The sequence below is a fragment of the Bombina bombina genome, unplaced genomic scaffold, assembly GCF_027579735.1.
Source record: "Bombina bombina isolate aBomBom1 unplaced genomic scaffold, aBomBom1.pri scaffold_660, whole genome shotgun sequence".
Classification (NCBI taxonomy): Eukaryota; Metazoa; Chordata; class Amphibia; order Anura; family Bombinatoridae; genus Bombina; species Bombina bombina.
Genome location: NW_026512346.1, coordinates 184209 through 210208, shown reverse-complemented (window position 1 = coordinate 210208; position 26000 = coordinate 184209). Strand labels below are relative to the sequence as shown.

The 26000-nt window shown below is 40.0% G+C and overlaps 1 protein-coding gene across 1 annotated transcript in view; it reads left to right on the top strand.

The window, feature by feature from the left end:
* LOC128644247 (cytochrome P450 2U1-like) overlaps window positions 1-26000 on the top strand; it is a 46622-nt gene that overhangs the window by 6316 nt on the left and 14306 nt on the right. Inside the window, exons 2-4 of the mRNA XM_053696929.1 lie at window positions 7605-7652; window positions 15408-15569; window positions 16362-16529. Coding sequence (XP_053552904.1) covers window positions 7605-7652; window positions 15408-15569; window positions 16362-16529 — 378 coding nt within the window. The remainder of the gene's footprint in view (window positions 1-7604; window positions 7653-15407; window positions 15570-16361; window positions 16530-26000) is intronic.

The following is a 26000-nucleotide window of genomic DNA, read 5'->3' as shown; positions in this document are numbered from 1 at the left end:
AAACAGGTTTGAGTAAAACCCTAGCCCTTGTTCCGCTTTTGGAACTGGGTGGATTACTCCCATGGTATGTAGGTCTTCTACACAGCGTAAGAACGCCTCTCTCTTTGTCTGGTTTGCAGACAATTGAGAAATGTGAAATCTCCCCCTTGGGGGAGAGTCTTTGAAGTCCAGAAGATATCCCTGGGACACAATTTCTAAAGCCCAGGATTCGTGAACATCTCTAGCCCAAGAACAGAAATTGGGGATTAACATCTCCAAAAGAATGTACACTTGATTAGCACTCTAATTCCCTAATATGGAATTGTTTGCTGAGTTTCAGGAATGCGGATCAGTGAATTAAATTAAAACATAACTTTTATTGGACTATATATTAAAATTAAATGGAACAGATAATACTTTAAAAACCCAGGAATGAGTCAACTTTGATAGGAGTATGAAATAGAGCTATATTAAACCAAATAGGTAGTTGCTATAAGATAAATCTTAATATATATTTCGACTAGAATACTGCCAACTCTCTGAGTTATCCGTTTCTAATACAAGTAGGAGTTAACCTAAAAGATTGTTGGGACATTCATAGTTCCAGTTAGTTTACTGAAACAAATGTCAGATTATGTAGAGTAGTGATTATGGTATCTTGTGGTATACCATGTACTTGAATATGAGGTTCGGTGTATTTGGGTTGCTTTTACAATGTTAACCCCTTTTAAGGTGTAATAAGTTAACTATTGTTGCACCCTAATGCTAATATCAAAATCTCACTAGCAGTACAAAACTATTGTTGCACCATAAGGCTAATATCAAAATCTCACTAGCAGTACATATATATTTTTTCTTTTTTTATTTTAGAAGATTTGTATTGGATAACGTTCTTCAGCTAGCTAATAAATAACACTGAATAAGTGAATTCGTCATATATTTATAAACACCTTTGTATGGGTCTCATCAGTGTATTTGTCACAAAGTCTAGGTATTCTAGATTCAGGCTTTTATCAAGATTTGCTACAGTATATTTCTGATTTATTTGCTCTCTGAATTATTTCTAATGTAGGTAAACCATTGGATTTTAGCTGCAGCTGTTGTAACATAGCATAATGGTTTGCTGATATGGCTTGTTTATGAAGCTCAAGGTGGTATACAAGGTTAATCACCAGAGTTCTGATAGTACTCTAGATTCTAAGGAGCTAAGTATAGATCGAGTAACTTTCAATCATTAGTTAAACTGTGGTACTCGATATATGTGGACCTTATATAAAGTTTGCTAGTAAATGTTATCAAGCTCAATCTATGTGACTTTTTTAATCAAATCGTATCGGAACAACTTGCTGCAGCATAATTCTCGCGCTGCAAATGAGTATCGATTAATAATTTTTGAGCTACCAAGCGGTCAATAATCATAAAAACTATGACGCTAATGGTGCTAAGTCACTGCTGATAGATTGATACTCATTTGCAGCGCGAGAATTATGCTGCAGCAAGTGGTTCCGATACGATTTGATTAAAAAAGTCACATAGATTGAGCTTGATAACATTTACTAGCAAACTTTATATAAGGTCCACATATATCGAGTACCACAGTTTAACTAATGATTGAAAGTTACTCGATCTATACTTAGCTCCTTAGAATCTAGAGTACTATCAGAACTCTGGTGATTAACCTTGTATACCACCTTGAGCTTCATAAACAAGCCATATCAGCAAACCATTATGCTATGTTACAACAGCTGCAGCTAAAATCCAATGGTTTACCTACATTAGAAATAATTCAGAGAGCAAATAAATCAGAAAATATACTGTAGCAAATCTTGATAAAAGCCTGAATCTAGAATACCTAGACTTTGTGACAAATACACTGATGAGACCCATACAAAGGTGTTTATAAATATATGACGAATTCACTTATTCAGTGTTATTTATTAGCTAGCTGAAGAACGTTATCCAATACAAATCTTCTAAAATAAAAAAAAAAAAATATATATGTACTGCTAGTGAGATTTTGATATTAGCCTTATGGTGCAACAATAGTTTTGTACTGCTAGTGAGATTTTGATATTAGCATTAGGGTGCAACAATAGTTAACTTATTACACCTTAAAAGGGGTTAACATTGTAAAAGCAACCCAAATACACCGAACCTCATATTCAAGTACATGGTATACCACAAGATACCATAATCACTACTCTACATAATCTGACATTTGTTTCAGTAAACTAACTGGAACTATGAATGTCCCAACAATCTTTTAGGTTAACTCCTACTTGTATTAGAAACGGATAACTCAGAGAGTTGGCAGTATTCTAGTCGAAATATATATTAAGATTTATCTTATAGCAACTACCTATTTGGTTTATTATAGCTCTATTTCATACTCCTATCAAAGTTGACTCATTCCTGGGTTTTTAAAGTATTATCTGTTCCATTTAGTTTTAATATATAGTCCAATAAAAGTTATGTTTTAATTAAATTCACTGATCCGCATTCCTGAAACTCAGCAAACAATTCCATATTAGGGAATTAGAGTGCTAATCAAGTGTACATTCTTTTGGAGATGTTAATCCCCAATTTCTGTTCCCAGTCTAGTAGTACACAGCACCTAACAATGATACTATAAACACAATAAGTGGAATACAAGATTTTTATCTTCCACCTAATTTTATTATCATATAAGTATCAATAACTATATTCCTTATTTACAACCAGTGGTGCCATTGGGCCCTCTCATCTCTAGCCCAAGCCTGAGCGAAGAGAGTCTGCCCCCTACTAGATCCGATCCCGGATCGGGGGCTACCCCTTCATGCTGTCTTAGAGGCAGCTGCAGGCTTCTTGGCCTGTTTACCCTTGTTCCAAGCCTGGTTAGGTCTCCAGACTGATTTGGATTGGGCAAAATTCCCCTCTTGCTTTGCAGCAGAGGAAGCTGAAGCGGGACCACTCTTGAAGTTCCGAAAGGAACGAAAATTATTTTGTTTGGTCCTCATTTTATTTGTTCTATCCTGAGGGAGGGCATGGCCTTTCCCTCCAGTGATGTCTGAAATAATCTCTTTCAGTTCAGGCCCGAATAGGGTCTTTCCTTTGAAAGGGATTTTCAGAATTCTTTGCCGCTAATTTAGCCAGTTGAAAAGCGGCATCTGTAATGAAAGAATTAGCCAAATTAAGGGCCTTAATTCTGTCCATAATATCCTCTAATGGAGTCTCCATCTGAAGAGCCTCTTCTAGAGCCTCAAACCAGAAAGCAGCTGCAGTAGTTACAGGAACAATGCACGCAATAGGTTGGAGAAGAAAACCTTGATGTAAAATCCGGATTGACAAAACGTCAAAACCGGTAAAAAACGTTCAGCACCTTGCCACAGCTCTGCTGTGGCGCCTACCTGCCCTTTTAGGAACGATTTGTGGGGAAATAAACTTCTTTACAGCCCTCAAACACAGTAGGAACCTCTGGAGAAGCAGCTGGATGTCTCTGAGGAAAAGAAACTGCACAACTGAGGCGCAAAAATAGGCCCCTCCCACCCCACTCGATGTTATGGGGCCTAAAAGAAACACAACAGAGTGTTTCTTAAACTAGCCATGTGGGTTAATAACCCTTAAACAAGCCACAATGACCCCTTAAAGTCCCTCAAAAAACGTTATATTTGCAATAAAACAAAAACGTTTTTTCCTATCAGTGTCACCAGTAACTAATGAGCCCTTTATGCAAGCTGGGATTCCTACTAAGTGTCTGAATACAGCTTACCCTTCTCTCATGGGGATATTGCCAGCCTTTTCTAGAAATAACACAGTCTGTCTAGAAAAAAATAGACTGAACATACCTCAATGCAGTTTAGCCTGCAAACCGTTCCCCCAACTGAAGTTTTCCTGTACTCTTCAGCCCTTGTGAGAACAGCAGTCGATCTTAGTTACAAAGTGCTAAGATCATCATCCTTCTTGCAGAAATCTTCATCCCTTTTCTGCCAGAGAGTAAATGTTACATACCGGTACCATTTAAAATAACAAACTTTTGCTTGAGAAAATTAAAACTAACATTTTTGTCACCACACTCACTTTACCCTTCCTAGTACTTTAGAGTAGGCAAAGAGAATGACTGGGGGGGTGGAGCTAGGGGAGGAGCTATATAGACAGCTTTGCTGTGGGTGCTCTCTTTGCCACTTCCTGTAAGGAAGGAGAATATCCCACAAGTATGGATGAATCCGTGGACTCGATACATCTTACAAGAGAAAGGATATCCTGCACAAGTATTGGTTGATTAAGAGGGAGGAAAAAAACTCCTCTTTAACCCTTAGTTATCTTAATCAATATTTGTTTTAAACATAATTATAGCAAAATAAGACTCTGGTATGGTATTTTTGAGGCATAATTTATACAAAGCTTTGTGAATAAGAGATTTTAAACAGTATTTGCATAACATTAATTGCACATACAATACAAATATATGTATAGAATATGCGAATACCGACCCATAGCTGATATATGATATAGCTGTAACTCCCTAGACCCATTCAGTAAAAGTTGACAAAAAATATATAAAATATATATCTATGTCTAAAATGGCCAAAATATTTTTGGCTTATAACTGAGGTACACAAAGGGGATGTTAGAGCATAAGATAACTGAGGAGTTAAAGAGGAGGTTTTGTTCCTCCCTCTTAATCAACCAATACTTGTGCAGGATATCCTTTTTAAGATGTTCACTTCTCAGTGTGTAGAATGTTTATGATTACGGCACTACGCCGAAACTAGTCAGACCAGCCTGCATTTTATGTCCTTGTGTTTTGGTGTCATGGATTTTATCCTATATTGAATAAAGAAAATGGATTATTAACATTCAAGGACTTCAGCTTCCTCCTTTTGCTTTCACACTACATAATATCATATATTAATACAAATATTTTGGTGAACACAGATAGTAAAAAATTGTTACACCTTTATCACCCTTTTATCAGTATATAGGTCTAATATTCATTACACAACACAATATGCTTATTATGAGTATGTGTATGTATGTATATACTGTATGTGTGTGTTTGTGTGTGTATATATATATATATATATATATATATATGTATACTTACCACCATTATGTGTTTAAGCATGTTTATTATCAGTGTATGGATACTTATAGGTGTTATACAGTTCAGCATGTTCATTCCAAATCAGAAAGTAGTGTTGTTTAAAATAAAATTTGAATGTAAACTGTATAATAATGCAGCGTGTCAACATAGCATTTTAAAGGGGGTAGTGTTGCTGTTTTTAGGCCACTAGATTGTACTTGCCTCCCTGAGTCAAAGTTGCCTCTCCTCCCCTGACCTGACTAATATTTTTGTTTTGAAATTCTCCCTATGGGATTTGCACCCAGGCTGGCCTGGGGTTAACTGCCTGAGTCACTGAGAGCTGTGCAGCTGTCTGTGAGTGCTGGTGAGTGCCCATGGCTGTGAGTTTTGCAGCGACATGAGACATGCATCCAGTCCCATTTGAGAGTGCAGTTCATTTCCCTGTTTTGTATGCTTTTAGGGAAATTATTAAAGGCTTTTGTTACACTTGTATGTATCTCAGTTTGTTTGGTTAAAGGCATGCATTATTTTGGGGCTCCAAGATTTTCATATCATATTTGTCAAGCCCTGCCTTATATCTAAGCATAAGCACTCACTTCAATCACTATTTTGACATCATCGAGCCACCATGTTTAAAATTATGTGCAGCTCATATTTACTTACGAAGAGCAAATCTGTCTGCTTCCTATGTTGCCACTGATATTATTATGCTTAGGGTATTTTATTTTTTTGCCCCACCTTGCAAAAATTTTTGCAGACGCCCATGAATCTGGCATTTTGAATTGGGTTTATTTTTGTAACTTTATAATTTTATAACTTTGTATTTTTTGAGGGCAGTCTTTATTAAATAAATGAAGTATGTATTTTATGTTAAGCCCATCCTGTACTTAAACTTTCCCATAGATTTTTTTTTTAATTCATCAACAATATTTTAGATAGATGGTTATTCAGATAATATATAGTAGCTAATGTGGCCTAACTATAAAATAAGTTACCTTCAGAAAATGGGCAGCCTCTGATGAAGTTGGGAGGACCCTACGAAATGCGTTAGGCCATGCCCATTCTGACAAATAAAGTTTCCTGGAAGTGACTTTGGAGCCAGCAGCAGGGTCGCATTAAGAACAGCGTGTGTGTTCTTATTAGAACAGTGAGAGAAACTATCGGAAATCATTGTCCTGCAGACATCTGAAGGGATATTAGCGGGAAGTTTCAAGGGAGTTTCTGTATGGACTGAAAGCGGATGGTCTTTGTATCTTCGCAGACGATTTTGAGGTTATGATGCGTGAGTGCTTTTAATCTTGGATATTAAAGTTTAACTTAGAGTAGTGTTCTGCTCTCTTTGTTTGTTTTTGGTACATCTGTTTTTTAGAAGTGTGTAACTAGCACACTGGATTAGTGGAGCAGCAATATATATAAATATTATTTTAAGCAACTTTCTAATTTACACCTATTATCAATTTTTCTTTGTATCTTTATTTGAAAAGGCTGGAATGTAAGCTTAGGAACCAGCACATTTTTTATTTAGCACCCTGGGTAGCGCTAGCTGATTGGTGGCTATATTTAGACACCAATCAGCAAGTGCCACCCAGGTGCTAAACCAAAATTGGGCCGGTTCCTAAGCTAAAATTCCAGCTTTTTCAAATAAAGATACTAAGAAAACAAAGAAAAATTGATAATAGGAGTAAATTAGACAGTTGCATAAAATTGCATGCTCTATCTGAATCATGAAGTTTAATTTTGACTAGGCTATCCCTTTTATTTTCTTGGTATCCTTTGTTGAAGGAGCAGCAATGTACGTCTGGGAGCTAGCTAAAAACATCTGGTGAGTCAGTGGCAAGAAGCATATATGTGCAGCCACCAATCAGCAGCTAGCTCTCAGTAGTGCATTGCTGCTCCTGAGCCTACCTAGGTATGTTTTTCAACAAAGGATACAATAGTCAAAGCAAATTAGATAATAGAAATTAGAAAGTTGTTTAAAGTTTTCATGTTCTATTTGAATCATGATATGTTGACTTTAATGTCCCTTTAAGTTTTGCCATATTCAGAAACCATACATGTCTTAACTTATCAATAGCAAAATAATTATCCAGTAAAATAAAATTGATGATAATAATAACTGTCATTTTTAAACATTTGTACAATTCTTCTTACCTACGATTATGTTTTAACAAAGGATACCAAGAGAACTAAGGAAAATTCATAATATAAGTAAAAGTTTTGGGATTTTGTTTTTTTGTTTTCAATTTTTTTTTCATGCTCATTCCAATCTCTTTAAAGTGAATGTAAATTTTCATGAATAAGTGCCAGGTTTTTAAAAATACTATTAAAAACGGGGGCACTTTAATTCATGAAAGTTTACATTGCAGCGATTTTGTTAAAATACTTACCTTTTTCTTCTTCCAAGCCAGACCAGCGATCCCCCGCACGCTTGTCATGCTATACTTAGCACAGCAATGACGAAACCGACTTCCTCCAATCATGGCGTGGCCTCAGGAAATGTTTTCTCTGGGGGGGTAGCCATAATTGGAGGAAGCCGGATTCGCCATTGCTGACTTATGTACAGAGGATCTGCAGGCGGGGGATCGCTGGACCGGCTTGGAAGAAGAAAAAGGTAAGTATTTTAAAACCGCTGCAATGTAAACTTTCATGAATAAAAGTGCCCCTGTTTTTAATAGTATTTTTAAAAACGGGCACTCATTCATGAACATGTATATTCACTTTAAGTTTATTTTTTTTACTTTACTGTCCTTTTAAAGGGGTAACAAACACATTGAGATTGCAATATAAAATGTTTATGTGTACTAAAAACAACTTTGCAATATAATTAATAAGGTTAGTAGTGGCTATTGAAAAACAATTACAGCAGACAATGTGTTAATGTATTTCAAAACACACATAGAGTTCGCTTCCATTGAGTCGTTAAAATGGAGCCGTAAGCTACCGAAGCGGACGACAGCTAAAAGTAATTTACGGCTCCATTTTAGTACCAGGTTTCCATTGAAAAGATTAGCGTGTTGCGCGCAGTCGCTCTTTTCGGCCGTATGTAAGTTTGCGTTGCCAACCGATGTCGGATTTGTCGAAAAAGCGCCCCATAACAAGTGCATTGCCATGGTAACCCGACCTCTGTCTATAATAATAACGGTTTGCGTCTGCGCTCTTTATCTGTGATCGCCTCTAGAGAGAAAGACACGGGAGCTAGTTGCGTTGGTAGGAGTTTTGGGTTTTTGAGAGTTGTTTGAGAGTTAGTGGAGAGTTTGATATTTTATTTTCATATATTCTTATTGTAGGCCTCATATAATATTAGGAACACACACACACACACACATCCATACATTAGTTAATTAACGCACATTAGTTTATACACACAAACACACACACACACTTTTATTTGATACAAACACATTCACATTTCTCCAACATAGGTGTGTCCGGTCCACGGCGTCATCCTTACTTGTGGGATATTCTCTTCCCCAACAGGAAATGGCAAAGAGCCCAGCAAAGCTGGTCACATGATCCCTCCTAGGCTCCGCCTACCCCAGTCATTCTCTTTGCCGTTGTACAGGCAACATCTCCACGGAGATGGCTTAGAGTTTTTTAGTGTTTAACTAGTTTTTATTATTCAATCAAGAGTTTGTTATTTTGAAATAGTGCTGGTATGTACTATTTACTCAGAAACAGAAAAGAGATGAAGATTTCTGTTTGTATGAGGAAAATGATTTTAGCAACCGTCACTAAAATCCATGGCTGTTCCACACAGGACTGTTGAGAGCAATTAACTTCAGTGGGGGGAACAGTGAGCAGTCTCTTGCTGCTTGAGGTATGACACATTCTAACAAGACGATGTAGTGCTGGAAGCTGTCATTTTCCCTCTGGGATCCGGTAAGCCATGTTTATTACGATTGTAAATAAGGGCTTCAAAAAGGGCTTATTAAGACTGTAGACTTTTTTTGGGCTAAATCGATTGATTATTAACACATATTTAGCCTTGAGGAATCATTTTATCTGGGTATTTTGATATAATAATATCGGCAGGCACTGTTTTAGACACCTTATTCTTTAGGGGCTTTCCCAAAGCATAGGCAGAGCCTCATTTTCGCGCCGGTGTTGCGCACTTGTTTTTGAGAGGCATGGCATGCAGTCGCATGTGAGAGGAGCTCTGATACTTAGAAAAGACTTTCTGAAGGCGTCATTTGGTATCGTATTCCCCTTGGGGCTTGGTTGGGTCTCAGCAAAGCAGATACCAGGGACTGTAAAGGGGTTATAGTTCAAAACGGCTCCGGTTCCGTTATTTTAAGGGTTAAAGCTTCCAAATTTGGTGTGCAATACTTTTAAAGCTTTAAGACACTGTGGTGAAAATTTGGTGAATTTTGAACAATTCCTTCATGTTTTTTCGCATTTGCAGTAATAAAGTGTGTTCAGTTTAAAATTTAAAGTGACAGTAACGGTTTTATTTTAAAACGTTTTTTGTACTTGTTATCAAGTTTATGCCTGTTTAACATGTCTGAACTACCAGATAGATTGTGTTCTGAATGTGGGGAAGCCAGAATTCCTATTCATTTAAATAAATGTGATTTATGTGACAATGACAATGATGCCCAAGATGATTCCTCAAGTGAGGGGAGTAAGCATGGTACTGCATCATTCCCTCCTTCGTCTACACGAGTCTTGCCCACTCAGGAGGCCCCTAGTACATCTAGGGCGCCAATACTCCTTACTATGCAACAATTAACGGCTGTAATGGATAATTCTGTCAAAAACATTTTAGCCAAAATGAACACTTATCAGCGTAAGCGCGACTGCTCTGTTTTAGATACTGAAGAGCATGACGACGCTGATATTAATATTTCTGAAGGGCCCCTAACTCAGTCTGATGGGGCCAGGGAGGTTTTGTCTGAGGGAGAAATTACTGATTCAGGGAACATTTCTCAACAAGCTGAACCTGATGTGATTGCATTTAAATTTAAGTTGGAACATCTCCGCATTCTGCTTAAGGAGGTATTATCCACTCTGGATGATTGTGACAAGTTGGTCATCCCAGAGAAACTATGTAAAATGGACAAGTTCCTAGAGGTGCCGGGGCTCCCAGAAGCTTTTCCTATACCCAAGCGGGTGGCGGACATTGTTAATAAAGAATGGGAAAGGCCCGGTATTCCTTTCGTCCCTCCCCCCATATTTAAAAAATTGTTTCCTATGGTCGACCCCAGAAAGGACTTATGGCAGACAGTCCCCAAGGTCGAGGGAGCGGTTTCCACTTTAAACAAACGCACCACTATACCCATAGAGGATAGTTGTGCTTTCAAAGATCCTATGGATAAAAAATTAGAAGGTTTGCTTAAAAAGATGTTTGTTCAGCAGGGTTACCTTCTACAACCAATTTCATGCATTGTCCCTGTCGCTACAGCCGCATGTTTCTGGTTCGATGAGCTGATAAAGGCGGTCGGCAGTGATTCTCCTCCTTATGAGGAGATTATGGACAGAATCAATGCTCTCAAATTGGCTAATTCTTTCACCCTAGACGCCACTTTGCAATTGGCTAGGTTAGCGGCTAAGAATTCTGGGTTTGCTATTGTGGCGCGCAGAGCGCTTTGGTTGAAATCTTGGTCGGCTGATGCGTCTTCCAAGAACAAGCTACTTAACATTCCTTTCAAGGGGAAAACGCTGTTTGGCCCTGACTTGAAAGAGATTATCTCGGATATCACTGGGGGTAAGGGCCACGCCCTTCCTCAGGATCGGCCTTTCAAGGCAAAAAATAAACCTAATTTTCGTCCCTTTCGTAGAAACGGACCAGCCCGAAGTGCTACGTCCTCTAAGCAAGAGGGTAATACTTCTCAAGCCAAGCCAGCTTGGAGACCAATGCAAGGCTGGAACAAGGGAAAGCAGGCCAAGAAACCTGCCACTGCTACCAAGACAGCATGAAATGTTGGCCCCCGATCCGGGACCGGATCTGGTGGGGGGCAGACTCTCTCTCTTCGCTCAGGCTTGGGCAAGAGATGTTCTGGATCCTTGGGCGCTAGAAATAGTCTCCCAAGGTTATCTTCTGGAATTCAAGGGACTTCCCCCAAGGGGGAGGTTCCACAGGTCTCAGTTGTCTTCAGACCACATAAAAAGACAGGCATTCTTACATTGTGTAGAAGACCTGTTAAAAATGGGAGTGATTCATCCCGTTCCATTAAGAGAACAAGGGATGGGGTTCTACTCCAATCTGTTTATAGTTCCCAAAAAAGAGGGAACGTTCAGACCAATCTTAGATCTCAAGATCTTAAACAAGTTTCTCAAGGTTCCATCGTTCAAGATGGAAACCATTCGAACTATTCTTCCTTCCATCCAGGAAGGTCAATTCATGACCACGGTGGATTTAAAGGATGCGTATCTACATATTCCTATCCACAAGGAACATCATCGGTTCCTGAGGTTCGCATTCCTGGACAAACATTACCAGTTCGTGGCGCTTCCTTTCGGATTAGCCACTGCTCCAAGGATTTTCACAAAGGTACTAGGGTCCCTTCTAGCTGTGCTAAGACCAAGGGGCATTGCTGTATTACCTTACTTGGACGACATTCTGATTCAAGCGTCGTCCCTTCCTCAAGCAAAGGCTCACACGGACATTGTCCTGGCCTTTCTCAGATCTCACGGATGGAAAGTGAACGTGGAAAAGAGTTCTCTATCTCCGTCAACAAGGGTTCCCTTCTTGGGAACAATAATAGACTCCTTAGAAATGAGGATTTTTCTGACAGAGGCCAGAAAAACAAAACTTCTAGACTCTTGTCGGATACTTCATTCCGTTCCTCTTCCTTCCATAGCTCAGTGCATGGAAGTGATCGGGTTGATGGTAGCGGCAATGGACATAGTTCCTTTTGCACGCATTCATCTAAGACCATTACAACTGTGCATGCTCAGTCAGTGGAATGGGGACTATACAGACTTGTCTCCGAAGATACAAGTAAATCAGAGGACCAGAGACTCACTCCGTTGGTGGCTGTCCCTGGACAACCTGTCACGAGGGATGACATTCCGCAGACCAGAGTGGGTCATTGTCACGACCGACGCCAGTCTGATGGGCTGGGGCGCGGTCTGGGGATCCCTGAAAGCTCAGGGTCTTTGGTCTCGGGAAGAATCTCTTCTACCGATAAATATTCTGGAACTGAGAGCGATATTCAATGCTCTCAAGGCTTGGCCTCAGCTAGCGAGGGCCAAGTTCATACGGTTTCAATCAGACAACATGACAACTGTTGCGTACATCAACCATCAGGGGGGAACAAGGAGTTCTCTGGCGATGGAAGAAGTGACCAAAATCATTCTATGGGCGGAGTCTCACTCCTGCCACCTGTCTGCTATCCACATCCCAGGAGTGGAAAATTGGGAAGCGGATTTTCTGAGTCGTCAGACATTGCATCCGGGGGAGTGGGAACTCCATCCGGAAATCTTTGCCCAAGTCACTCAGCTGTGGGGCATTCCAGACATGGATCTGATGGCCTCTCGTCAGAACTTCAAAGTTCCTTGCTACGGGTCCAGATCCAGGGATCCCAAGGCGGCTCTAGTGGATGCACTAGTAGCACCTTGGACCTTCAAACTAGCTTATGTGTTCCCGCCGTTTCCTCTCATCCCCAGGCTGGTAGCCAGGATCAATCAGGAGAGGGCGTCGGTGATCTTGATAGCTCCTGCGTGGCCACGCAGGACTTGGTACGCAGATCTGGTGAATATGTCATCGGCTCCTCCTTGGAAGCTACCTTTGAGACGAGACCTTCTTGTTCAGGGTCCGTTCGAACATCCGAATCTGGTTTCACTCCAGCTGACTGCTTGGAGATTGAACGCTTGATCTTATCGAAGCGAGGATTCTCAGATTCTGTTATCGATACTCTTGTTCAGGCCAGAAAGCCTGTAACTAGAAAGATTTACCACAAAATTTGGAAAAAATATATCTGTTGGTGTGAATCTAAAGGATTCCCTTGGGACAAGGTTAAGATTCCTAGGATTCTATCCTTCCTTCAAGAAGGATTGGAAAAAGGATTATCTGCAAGTTCCCTGAAGGGACAGATTTCTGCCTTGTCTGTGTTACTTCACAAAAAGCTGGCCGCTGTGCCAGATGTTCAAGCCTTTGTTCAGGCTCTGGTTAGAATTAAGCCTGTTTACAAACCTTTGACTCCTCCTTGGAGTCTCAATCTAGTTCTTTCAGTTCTTCAGGGGGTTCCGTTTGAACCCTTGCATTCCGTTGATATTAAGTTATTATCTTGGAAAGTTTTGTTTTTAGTTGCAATTTCTTCTGCTAGAAGAGTTTCAGAATTATCTGCTCTGCAGTGTTCTCCTCCTTATCTGGTGTTCCATGCAGATAAGGTGGTTTTACGTACTAAACCTGGTTTTCTTCCAAAAGTTGTTTCTAACAAAAACATTAACCAGGAGATTATCGTACCTTCTCTGTGTCCGAAACCAGTTTCAAAGAAGGAACGTTTGTTGCACAATTTGGATGTTGTTCGCGCTCTAAAATTCTATTTAGATGCTACAAAGGATTTTAGACAAACATCTTCCTTGTTTGTTGTTTATTCCGGTAAAAGGAGAGGTCAAAAAGCAACTTCTACCTCTCTCTCTTTTTGGATTAAAAGCATCATCAGATTGGCTTACGAGACTGCCGGACGGCAGCCTCCCGAAAGAATCACAGCTCATTCCAGTAGGGCTGTGGCTTCCACATGGGCCTTCAAGAACGAGGCTTCTGTTGATCAGATATGTAGGGCAGCGACTTGGTCTTCACTGCACACTTTTACCAAATTTTACAAGTTTGATACTTTTGCTTCTTCTGAGGCTATTTTTGGGAGAAAGGTTTTGCAAGCCGTGGTGCCTTCCATTTAGGTGACCTGATTTGCTCCCTCCCTTCATCCGTGTCCTAAAGCTTTGGTATTGGTTCCCACAAGTAAGGATGACGCCGTGGACCGGACACACCTATGTTGGAGAAAACAGAATTTATGTTTACCTGATAAATTACTTTCTCCAACGGTGTGTCCGGTCCACGGCCCGCCCTGGTTTTTTTAATCAGGTCTGATAATTTATTTTCTTTAACTACAGTCACCACGGTACCATATGGTTTCTCCTATGCAAATATTCCTCCTTAACGTCGGTCGAATGACTGGGGTAGGCGGAGCCTAGGAGGGATCATGTGACCAGCTTTGCTGGGCTCTTTGCCATTTCCTGTTGGGGAAGAGAATATCCCACAAGTAAGGATGACGCCGTGGACCGGACACACCGTTGGAGAAAGTAATTTATCAGGTAAACATAAATTCTGTTTTTTTTTTATTTCATTAACCCCCCCATATCCCCATCTTCCTTTATTACTCCTTTCATTAACCACCTTATCCCACTTCCCATCCCCCCTTTGACTACCCTTCCCTTCCCCACTATATAACTTTTTTTATTTATTTTTATAATATTTTACCAGGAAAGATACATTGAGATTTCTATAGTTTTCAAGTATGTCCTGGGTACACAAAACATTGCATTGATACAATGGGTACAATAAAATAAAAAACAATAATAATACATATGCCCAAAAATTTAACATAGAACAGGTAGGAAATATATAATCAACAATGACAGGTGCATTCTGTTTTGAGATATGTAGAGAGGGATCTCTCTTAAAGGATATTAGGCATGGGGAAGGTTTGAAAGTGTGCGGGAGGTCGCTCCATAATTGTGGTGCTTGCATATATTTTATATGTACATACATATTGATATTTCTATGACAACATGGGTGCAAATATTCCTATACATAGGACCAATAAATGTAGCATATATAATGTTATTTGTACATTGAAACACTCATAATTTCTTTTGGATTTGCAATTTCAATGAGAAACAGGCCTCAAAAAACCTCTTTTTCCTCCTTTACACCTAGTTGAGCTGGGGGTAATATTTCTCGATGTATCGACAGCCTCCGACAGTGTATTAACGGTTAGCGCTTTCATTGGAAACCTGGTATAATTTATCGATTAACGGCTTCTATTACTTTCTATGGGACGTGAAGATCTTTTCGGCAGCCGAAGTCCTGCTGCCGATATTGAGGTATAACGCGCCATTGGAAACAGTCGATAAACGATATTGCTTTCGACAGCATATTTAACGGTTTGCAAGTGCACGCAAACTGAATAACGACTCAATGGAAGCGAGCCCATAGTATGTGCAGGACTGCAGACAAATCTTGTAATTACATGGTGTTTATTGTCTCTTCTAGCCTAATGGTTGCTGTCATTCATTAATCATGTTGTATAATTTTGTTGCATCAGATATTTATAATTATGGAAAAGTGCATATAAATTGTGGGCTAAACAAAAATGTTTTCGTGCTCGTTAAAAATTCACAATTAGAATTTTTTCTTAAACAGAAAAAGTCCAAGCTGAGATCGATGCAGTCATTGGACGTGATCGACCTCCATCACTGACTGACAAGGCTCAAATGCCCTTCACTGAAGCCACAATCATGGAGGTGCAGAGAATGACTGTTGTTGTCCCTCTGTCTGTCCCCCACATGGCCTCTGACACCACAGGTAAACAATGACTGACATTTTATTTATATCTGTGTTACATTAGTTCAGGCCTATTAGTCCTATAGCAGAAAACAGGAGAGCTAGAAATGAGATAAAGCTTATAATCAAAACAATGCACAATAAAATATTACAGCACGGAAACAGCACAGATTATTAAACCCTTTGCAGCGAGCAGTGCAAAAATGTCTCTTTAATGACCTATCTGATGAGCCATGGACACCTGAGAGTAGTTAACCAATGAGTAAAGATTTGTCACATTATTACCCCTAGTTCTCAACGTTGATATGTGGGGTTTGAAGCCTAAATAATGTTAACTTTACTGGCCCTAAATAAATGACAAACTATCAGTTCCAGCCATATTTATACATGTGGAGTAAAACACAAATTAATATCAACAATACATTTATAGACAATACAGTAAAATATTGACATAGATCCTTACTTAAATGGGATTTTATGCATACTTAAATGTAAATGGTGAAATTGTGCTATTTTTAAAAGGAACTTGTTTTGCTATATAGTTGCATAAGACCTTGATAGCCAGTAATAAGCTAATTATGTAATGTTGTAGATTAACTACTGTATAAAAGTATTTTAAGAAGGTTTTTTTTTTTATTTATATCTGGGCATTTCCAAAATAAAAATGAAATTAATTGTCAGATTGTGTGTATATGTATCAACTTCACAAAGTCTAGCTGGAAGCTCCAGTATAGGGAATGATATAATTTGCCTATTGGTCTGTTTTGCATTTAATTTATAATGATGTGATATTTCTGTTGTTTTCTAACCTAGTATTTCAGGGATACACTATTCCCAAGGGCAGTGTGGTGCTGGCTAATCTGTGGGCTGTACACAGGGACCCAAAGGTGTGGGAAAAGCCCAATGATTTTAATCCCAGCCGCTTTTTAGATGAACATGGACAAATCCTTAAAAAAGAAGCATTTATTCCATTTGGCATTGGTATGTTTTTTTTTTTTTTAATTCACTTCTCTTTAAGGCTTATGTAATGCTCTATTTTTATTAAACAATCAGTGAAAACAAGATATAGTGATATAATGGTACCTTGTTAAATTTGGTAAGACACACTAGAGGGATGCTGGATTAGATTAATTAAAGGGACATAAAATCCCAGACTTTTCTTTTGTGAATCAGAGCATACAATTTTTACTTCAAAAAGTTTCCAATTTACTTCAATTATCAAATGTACTCAGTTCTTATGGCCAGAAGTATGTGGATACCCTTACTAATTAGTGTGTTTTAGCCACACCCATTGCCAACAGGCTTATAATATCCAGAACATTTCCATGAAATCTCCATAGGCAAACATTGGCAGTACTGAAGAGCTCAGTGACTTGTCATAGGATGCCACCTTTGCCACAAGTTAATTTGTGAAATGTCTGCTCTACTAGACCTGCAGTGGCCAACTGTAAGTGCTAGTATTGTGAAGTGGAAGCGTCTAGAAGCAACACCAGCCCAGCCACATAGTGCTGATAGAACACGCAAGATAGAGCCGCTAAATGCTGAATCACTTAGTATATAAAAAATTGCCCATCATCTCCTGCGGGCTTATCAATTGTAACGGGTTGCAGTATACGATCAATAACATGGTCAGATCATGCGCCAGTGTGCTGCACGATCCGATTGCCCAATATCCCAGTGACCCCTTTTGTGTGGAGGACCCCTTACTGGATAACCCTCTCCTGAAACAAAAGCTGCAGAAAGACCTTGAGGAGTACTTTTGCCTCAATGCAGATGACTCCATGAATAACACTGCGGTATGAGAGGCACACAAGAGTGTGATCAGGGGTGTCCTGATTAAACATAAATCTGCCGTGAATAGAAAGAAAAGAGAACAGTATTCTGCGCTTCTTGGGCGGGTCTCACAGGCGGAGACGGCGCACAAGGAGCAACCTAGAGATGAGGTATTGCAAAACGACCTGGCGCAAGCAAGGTCTGCACTTTTGAAATATCTACAGGATGAATAGCAAAAAAAGGCACTAATCTTTAGACAGCATTTTTTTGAGCATGGCAACAAAGCAGGTAAGCACCTAGCGCGAGCAATAGCTAGTAAACGATTGAAGGCATATGTATTTGAGATCATTGATCGAGTTAGAATTAAGCACACAGATGGTCCCTCCATTGCCAATGTCTTTGGGAGCTTTTATGAAACTCTCCATAACCTACATCCTCCTGTGGATGGGCTTCCCCACTCTCGCCTCCTGCTGAGCAATCTATTGCAGACTATTTATCTGATGTAAATTTGCTGAAGCTCACAAAGTAAGAAACGGAACAGCTAGAAGCCCCTTTCACAGCTGAGGAGATATTGCTTGCCATCAAGGAGCTCCCGGCAGGCAAAAGTCCAGGCCCTGATGGGTTTGGAACTAGATACTAAAAAACATTCTCTAGCATTCTGGTTCCGCACATGCTTAAAATATTTAACCAGCTATCTGAGCTGCCGACTTTGCCAAGCACGATATTGGAGGCATTTATCACAGTTAATAAGCCGGATAAGCCTGAAAACCAGTCGAGTAGTTACAGGCCAATATCATTGCTAAATTCTGATGTCAAAGTTCTGGCCAGGGTCCTGGCCACCCGACTAAATAGATATATGCCCCAACTTATCTCCACTGATCAAGTGGGGTTTATCCCCTCCCGAAATGCACAAGATAATACCTTTAAAGTCATACACCTTATCATGCATGCGGGCGTCGACTCGGTACCGCTGGCACTCGTGTCGATGGATGCGGAGAAGGCGTTTGACCGGGTCAATTTGCTGTTCATGCGTCTCACCCTGCAAAAGATGGGACTTGGTCAGCGCCTTATTAACAGAATATTCTCCTTATACTCCTCACCAAATGTGAGGGTTCGGGTTATGGCATGTTTTCTAAAACATTCCAGATTGCCAACGGCACGAGGCAAGGATGTCCTCTCTCGCCCCTCATATTTGCACTCAAAATGGAATCCTTGGCTTGTAAAATTCGCTTCAACATCAAAGGCATAAGGATAGGGAAGAGAGAACACAAGCTAGCAATGTATGCTGATGATGTTCTGCTTACTCTGACCGACACCATCCCATCTTTGCAAGCATGTCTGGCAGAGATAGAGGCATATAGTGGGTATCCAATTTCCATTTAAATCTTACAAAATCGGAGATACTAAATATCACGGAATCGGCTAATGTTATAGATGGCTTACGGTTGCAGTGTCCACTTCGGATGGCTCAGGGCCAATTAAAATATTTAGGTTTTATCTTGGCCCCATTTGTCACAGAGATAGTCATCTTAAACTACAAACGTATTAGAGATGAAGTCATAAGAGACTTAGCAAACTGGAGGAACAAAACTATATTTTGGCTAGGGCGCATACATGTAGTGAAAATGAACATCCTACCCAGGGTGTTATACATAATGCAGACCATCCCCCTTGCATTAGCATCCCACTATATCTGCCAAATACAGTCAGCAATTGAAACCTATATTTGGAATGGTCTGAGACAGAGATTCTATAAAAGAACCATCTATTTCCCTAAGTGTAGGGGGGGCTTGGGAGTCCTCCAGCTCGAATTATACCGCAGAGCCATTGGCCTGCAGAGACTAGTAGAGCTATGTCATTGCCATGCTGATAAAGCATGGATAGAAATGGATAATGAGATCCTGCAGAGGGGAAATGTGGGCTCGCCCGCTTGGGTCTCTCCAGCGAACCGACCCAGACAACTACAGCTTTATCAATTGCTCAAGGACGTCTTTCGAGACTGGGATAGCGTGGTCTGTCTGGAGAGCCGTATTTCAACTGCTCACTTTCCCAACACTCCAGTGCATGAGAACCCAGATTTGGGTATAGCCATTAGAACACATGCCCCAGGCTCCTCTTATCCCCTTTCAGAAGCAAGGGAAAATGCGGACACAGGGTGAGTTGGCTGAGTGGGATGCCTGGCTGTTCTCCTCCTGGTTCTGAGTGACTCAATTCCACCATTTCTTTCACACGCACAAGGCGAAGGAATCCTTAACAAGACAGAAAACTTTCTTTGAGGCGTTATGCACCTCAGGGCCTACCCAGAGTCACTTGATCTCAATCATTTATAAGATGTTGATTGTTAAAGATGAAACTGTACTCCCAACATATGCAGAGGCATGGAACAGGGACCTGGGATTGGAGATTGACACCAAAACTTGGGTTAAAATATTTGACAAAAAAAAAAGTCGTCTCATCGAGACTAAATTCCTGAGTAGTTGGTATCTGACTTCATAAAGACTGAAAAAGAATCTACCCCAACACCGACAGGGAGTGCTGGAGAGGGTGTGGGGAGGAGGGAACTCTCCTACACATCTGGTGGACGTGCCCCCAATTACGCCCATTTTGGGATAACATGTTCAGAGAGAGCAGCAGACTCCTGAATACCATCATACCCTCCAACCCACATTATTTTATATACCATAACCTCCCCAAAATAAATTAGGAGGCCAAACAACGTCTATTCCTCCTAATGCTGAACAATGCCAAGAGTCTCATACCCAAACATTGGAAGACGCAGCAAGTTCCGAGTTTGGAGGAGTGGAGGGCTCGAACCGGGGTCCTGCTTGGGCTGGAGAGGTATCACTACCTGAAAAATGGCAATTTGGTTACACATGAATATATGCAATTAATATGGGAGGCCCTTAGATGCCGTCTGGGGGCTTATGGACCTGATACGCCCGATTGGTGACCTTCCCGAGTATCAGTACAAAACCAGTACGAAACCTGTATGACTCAGTAGATGACTGACTCTCTGTAAGATTTTTTTTTCTCCTCCCTTTCCCCCCCTTTTCGACTTCTCTCCCCCCCCCCCCTGTTTTAATTTCTGACTCTCTCTCTCTCTGCTGGCACCCAAATCAGGCCCCCACGGATCCCTGTTGAGTGAGTAAACAGGGATGTAAGAAAATATTTCTAAGCTATATTGTTATGCCAGGCTTGATTGGGTGCCCATTCCATATTGCATCAAAGTACTATACCATTGTTCGTACAGTAGTATGGACACAGTTGCAAGCTTCATGATAATTGTGTGAACTTACCTCAGCTTTATTAAAAGATTACCAGAAGTAATGTGAGGTATAAATTAGAGCAGCACAAATAATAAGTTGTGTAAACATGATATATGCATTTGATGTAATGAGCATTTATGTTTACTGATCATCTGTTATGTACAGCTGTCTAATATTGTTTAATAAAGCTTGTTGGGAAATTTTTGTTGCCATCATCTGTTGCATCACTCCAGACTTCCAAACTGCCTCACATCAATATGCGCAATGTCAAGCATTGGCTGGAGTGGTTAAAGCATGTTGCCACTGGACTCTGGAGCAGTGGAAACGTGTACTCTGGTGTGATGAATCACGTTTCATTATCTGGCAGTCTGATGGAAAAATATGGTTGTGGCAGATGCCAGGAGATTGCTACCTACCGGAATGCATAGTGTATACTGTAAAGCGAGGTCCATGTTTTGACGAGTTTAGTGTGGAGGAACTCTGAGTGGCCTGCACAGAGCCCTGACCTCAACTCTTTTGAACACCTTTGGGATAAATTGGAGTAATGATTGTAAACTAGACCTTCTCATACAATATTAGTACCTGACTTCTATAAGCTAATAAGAAAATTACCTTATTTGATGACTGGAATCTCAGACACAGGAGCTGTGTTAGAGACACTAAGCAGAGTTAAGCTGGAAACAACTCTGAGCAAGCAAACGGGAGAACTAGTAGAGTAGTCAGTAGATAAACTAGGGATTAGAACCAGGTAATCAGTCAGCTGCAGACATCAAAATAAAGATGTTTCCAGTATCCTAAAACAGACTACAGTTCTGAAAGTAAAAAAACAGTAAATCAGTCCTCAGGTTGCAGTACAGGTAGCAGAAGTCAAAGAGCACACCAAGGTTAAAACCGGGACAGGCCAGGAACAAGATTGCCAGGGTCTCCTTAAATTAACCAGGCACTGAACAGGTAAAACCAAGAACCTTTTAACACTTCTCTTTCATCTTTGGTGCCCAGGAAACAGTAAATGTTTTTCCGATACAGAACAAATAAATAGCACTTATCCTTTAGTGCACTTTGCTCCCACAGTTATCATACAAAAGAGAGCACCCCCCCGACTGTGCTTAGTTGAAGGTTCCAGCAGAAGCAGCCCTCTTCACTTTTCTGTGGCTCCTACCACGCTTCAAAGCCTGACAACCTCGTTAATGCTCTTTTTGGCTAAATGGGCACAAATTCCAAAATCTTGTGGAAAGTCTTTTCAGGAGAGTTGCGGCTACTGTTGTCGCAAAAGTGTGTGTGCGTGTGGTGCAACTCCATATTAAAGCCCACGATTTTGGAATGGAATGTCCAAAAAGCTGATATAGGGGTGATGGTCATGTGTCCACATACTTTTTGCCATATATAAGAGGGATCACCATAGACGTACTCAATACATTTTTTAGGGGAGGGGGCAAAGCAAAATTAAATGGATACTTATATAGCACTTATATATATATATATATATATATAGATCCTTACTTTAAAAAAAATTGAAACTCCAGACATTTCAGGCCAGCCGTAGTCCTTTCAGTGTTATGTGCCATAATCCACTAGAACAAGATTTGGTGAGGTCAGGGTAGGGGAGAACTGGCAACTGTTGGCCTATGAGGCAATATAATTTAGTGACCCATGTAAAGTAACTTTGCCCCCTTTCTCCCCTACCCTGTCATATTTCTAAAAATATGCAATTCCTATATGCTTGAGAGAGGAAAAAAATGTGGTCAACTGAACCTGAGGAAAAGAACAGTGCAAAGAAAACAGTCATCAAACTGTATCTTGCACACTGTGACACACACTCTCACATTTTCTCCCTCTCTTACACACTCTGACATACACTTGGTATGCAAATACAAGTGCTTTATGACAAGATAGCATTTCTGAAACACAAATAAATACATATCTCACATGATTGGTTTTCTTTCTTATTTTTGTTTGTGTGGTTTTTTTTTTCTTTAATATAAAGACTTACTTTTCCAAGTAAATTATCTGCCACTGCCAACATTAAAGAATCACACTCTCCAACCACTTCTCTGGCCAGTCAGTTGTTATGTGTTGGTTGCTCCCTCCCAGTAGCATTTGCAATAAGTATATATTTATAGGAAAGATTGGTGTAGCAGATTCTACTGTGTTGATAAAAATAAAAGTAGGGGTCAGAAAAGTTGCCCCCCCCCCCCCCTTGTGGACACCCATGGGGATCATATATCCCTCTTGGCCTTTCTCTTTTGGATTATAATTTGTGTCTTAGGTGATTGTTAAAGTACGTGTTAAGTCTGGAGTGTGTTACATTTTGTGTTGCATTTTCCCCTATCTTGGTGTCAAGTGGATTCCACTGAAGAAATGCATAACACAAATAGTTTTGTCTTGTCAGGTAACACAGTGAATCTGTAGAAGATAGTTTATCCTTTGACTAGCAAATAGACTGTATAATTCATATATATAAGCTTATGGTACCTTCTTAGGTCTCTTAGGAAAATAGTAAGTCAGGTGCCTTCCTTCCCTCCTTTCATTATGTCACAACCCCAAGAGTGTTTTCCAAAGTCTGGACATTACCATGACAAGAGGTCACAAGAAGTCTACCTCAGGTTTATCCAGTCAAAGGCCCAAGGATCATAACACATACTGTGATTGGGTTATACCCATAATTGCAATTTTCAGGTCATTAGGCAATATTATTATTACTATTATTAGCATTTATTTATATAGCTCCACAAAATTCTGTAATACAATGACAAGGATTTTTGATAACATACATAAACATAACAGACTAAACAAATCTAGTACAGAAGGAAGAGGGCCCTACTCCGAAGAGCTTACAGTCTACATGTTGAGGGTGCAGAGACATAAAGTTTGGGGTAGCTTGTCACATAGATTGTAGTTGCAGCAGTGAATCAAGGCAGTTCAAGATTTATTTTGGGTAGGATGAAAAACAGAGGAGAAATGGTAAACCTTTCTGAATAGGTGGGTTTTCAAATAGCATCTAAAGCTATACAAGGTTGGAGACAGTCTTATGGAGTGGGGTAGAGAGTTCCAGAGGACAGGAGCAATGCATGAGAAGTCTTGAAGGTGGGAGAGGGACGTAGAGATAATAGGAGTTGAGAGACGTAGGTCAGAGGTTGATCAAAGAGGACGTATTTGAAGATGAGAGAGGAAAAATAGGCCTACTTCCCAATGAGATGGTAGTGTGGAAACTGGTGGAAACATAAAACATCTCCATAGACTTAAAGGAACAGTTTACTCAAAAAGTTTCTCCTCTTTAATTTGTTCGCAATGATCCACTTTACCTGCTGGAGTGTATTAAATTGTTTACAAGCATTTCCATTACCCTTATATTGGCATTTGAAATAGTTTATTTAGCCTGTGGTATCCCCACACATCCTGAAAGTTTTTGGCCTTGAGACCAAGCTGTGTTAACACAGCCAGTAGAAAAAATTACACTCCCAGTGGGTTATAGAAGAGATAAGGTAATAAAATGTTAATTTTCCATTGTTTGTCTCCAAGTATTGGTGAATGGTTTATGGATAGGCTGACCATATTGCTGCTTTAAAAGGGACAAATATGAAAAATACATAAGTCAGGGTTCTCATAATGGACCATTATTCCAAACCATTTCTTTAAACAGCCCTGACATATGTATTTTTCATATGTGTCCCTTTTTAAAGCGGCAAAATGGTCAGCCTATTTATGGACAGATAAAAGGTAAAGAAGCAGGTATATGTACACAATGTGATAAAGTAATGAGATCTGATTATACCTACAAGCTCAACCCATTTTATTAGGTTGTGGCTTCAAAACACAAAATCAGCTAATTCATATACACAAATAAGCCTTAAAAAAGCAAATCTCATACATTTTATACTCTGCAGCTGGTAAAAAAAAAAAGTAATTGGAAACACATTAAGGGAACAACAATTTTACAGTATACTGTCCCTTTAAATAAAGATAAATGTTTTTATAACTAGTTTCCACAATTTACCACCTCAATGGAAACTAGGCTATAGTTTGGAATGAGGCTGTTGAGTGCTTTATAGGTTAGAGTTAATACTTGTATTCTAGAGTGTATGGATAGCCAGTGTAGAGACTGGCAGAGTGGAGCAGCTGATGTAGATCGGCGACTTAGGTGAAATGATTCTAGCTGAAGCATTTATAATAGATTGGAGGAGGAAGAGGCGGTGTTTGGGAAGGCCATTTAGAAGAAGATTGCAGTATTTCAAGATTTTAAGATTTCATGTGTGACAAAATGAAGGAATGCATTATTATTTTTACACTTTCTTTGGTAAGGAATGTTTAAATTCTGGAAATGTTGCATAGGTGTGCATAGCAGGATTTGTTGAGTGCTTGTATATGTGGAGTGAATGTGAGTTCAGAGTCAAGTGTGACCCCCAGACAGCAGACCTGGGTTGAGGTGTTGAGAATAGAGTCTCTTACTGTAAGATAAATGTCAGGTGTTAGATACTTTGAAAAGGAGGGATAAGAAGCTGCTCGCTTTTAGACAGATTGAGTTTGAGGTAGTGCAATTTCAAGAGGAAATTGCAGAGAGACAGTTGGTAATCAGTTGGTAATCTGGTTGATTTAAGAGGGAGAGATATCAGGAGAGGAAAGATAGATTTGGATATCATTAGCATATAAGTGGTACTGGAACCCAAAGGAGGATATACATTTTCCAAGGAAGGATGTATAGAGAGAAAAAAGCAAAGGACCCAAGACAGAGCCTTGCAGTACTCCAAATGAGAGACGCAGTGGATCAGAGGATATGCTATTAAAGGAAACTGTAAACAAGGTTTGAGAGATATGAAGCAAATCAGTAGTCTCTGATCCAAGTCTGTGTCTTGATGCCAAATCAATGTAGGTTTTTTTAAGAGGAGAGGATGGTTAACTATGTTGAAAGCAGCAGATAGATCCAGAAGAATTAGTAAGTAGTAGTCCCTTTGCTTTCGCTGATAGATCATTTGTTACTTTCTTTTGAGTGTTTAGGCCGGAAGTCAGATTGTAGTGGATCAAGTAAGGAGTTAGTTGAGAGAAATTGAGTTAGGCGATTTATAGACTAGTTGTTCCAATAATTTGGAGGCAAAGGGAAGTAAGGAGACCGATCGAGGTAGTATCTAGGTTGCACCTCAGTCAATAGGATGGCAGTAAGTGTAGTATAGAGTGGTCCTTTAGCCAAGAGAATAGCAGTAGACATTCTGAAGTCTTGTGTACCACCAGAACTGTACACAACACTTAGATACATGGAACATACAGTATGTTAGTAATATCACAGCTGACAGTATTCAAGTTGCCTTCCTGTAAGTTTGCTTGGCCGGCTATAGCTGCTCTGCTAGAAGATAACAACTTCACATTGGTATGGAACAGGGCATTAGCTAGAATGTGGTAGCAGATATGATTACTGCAAGGG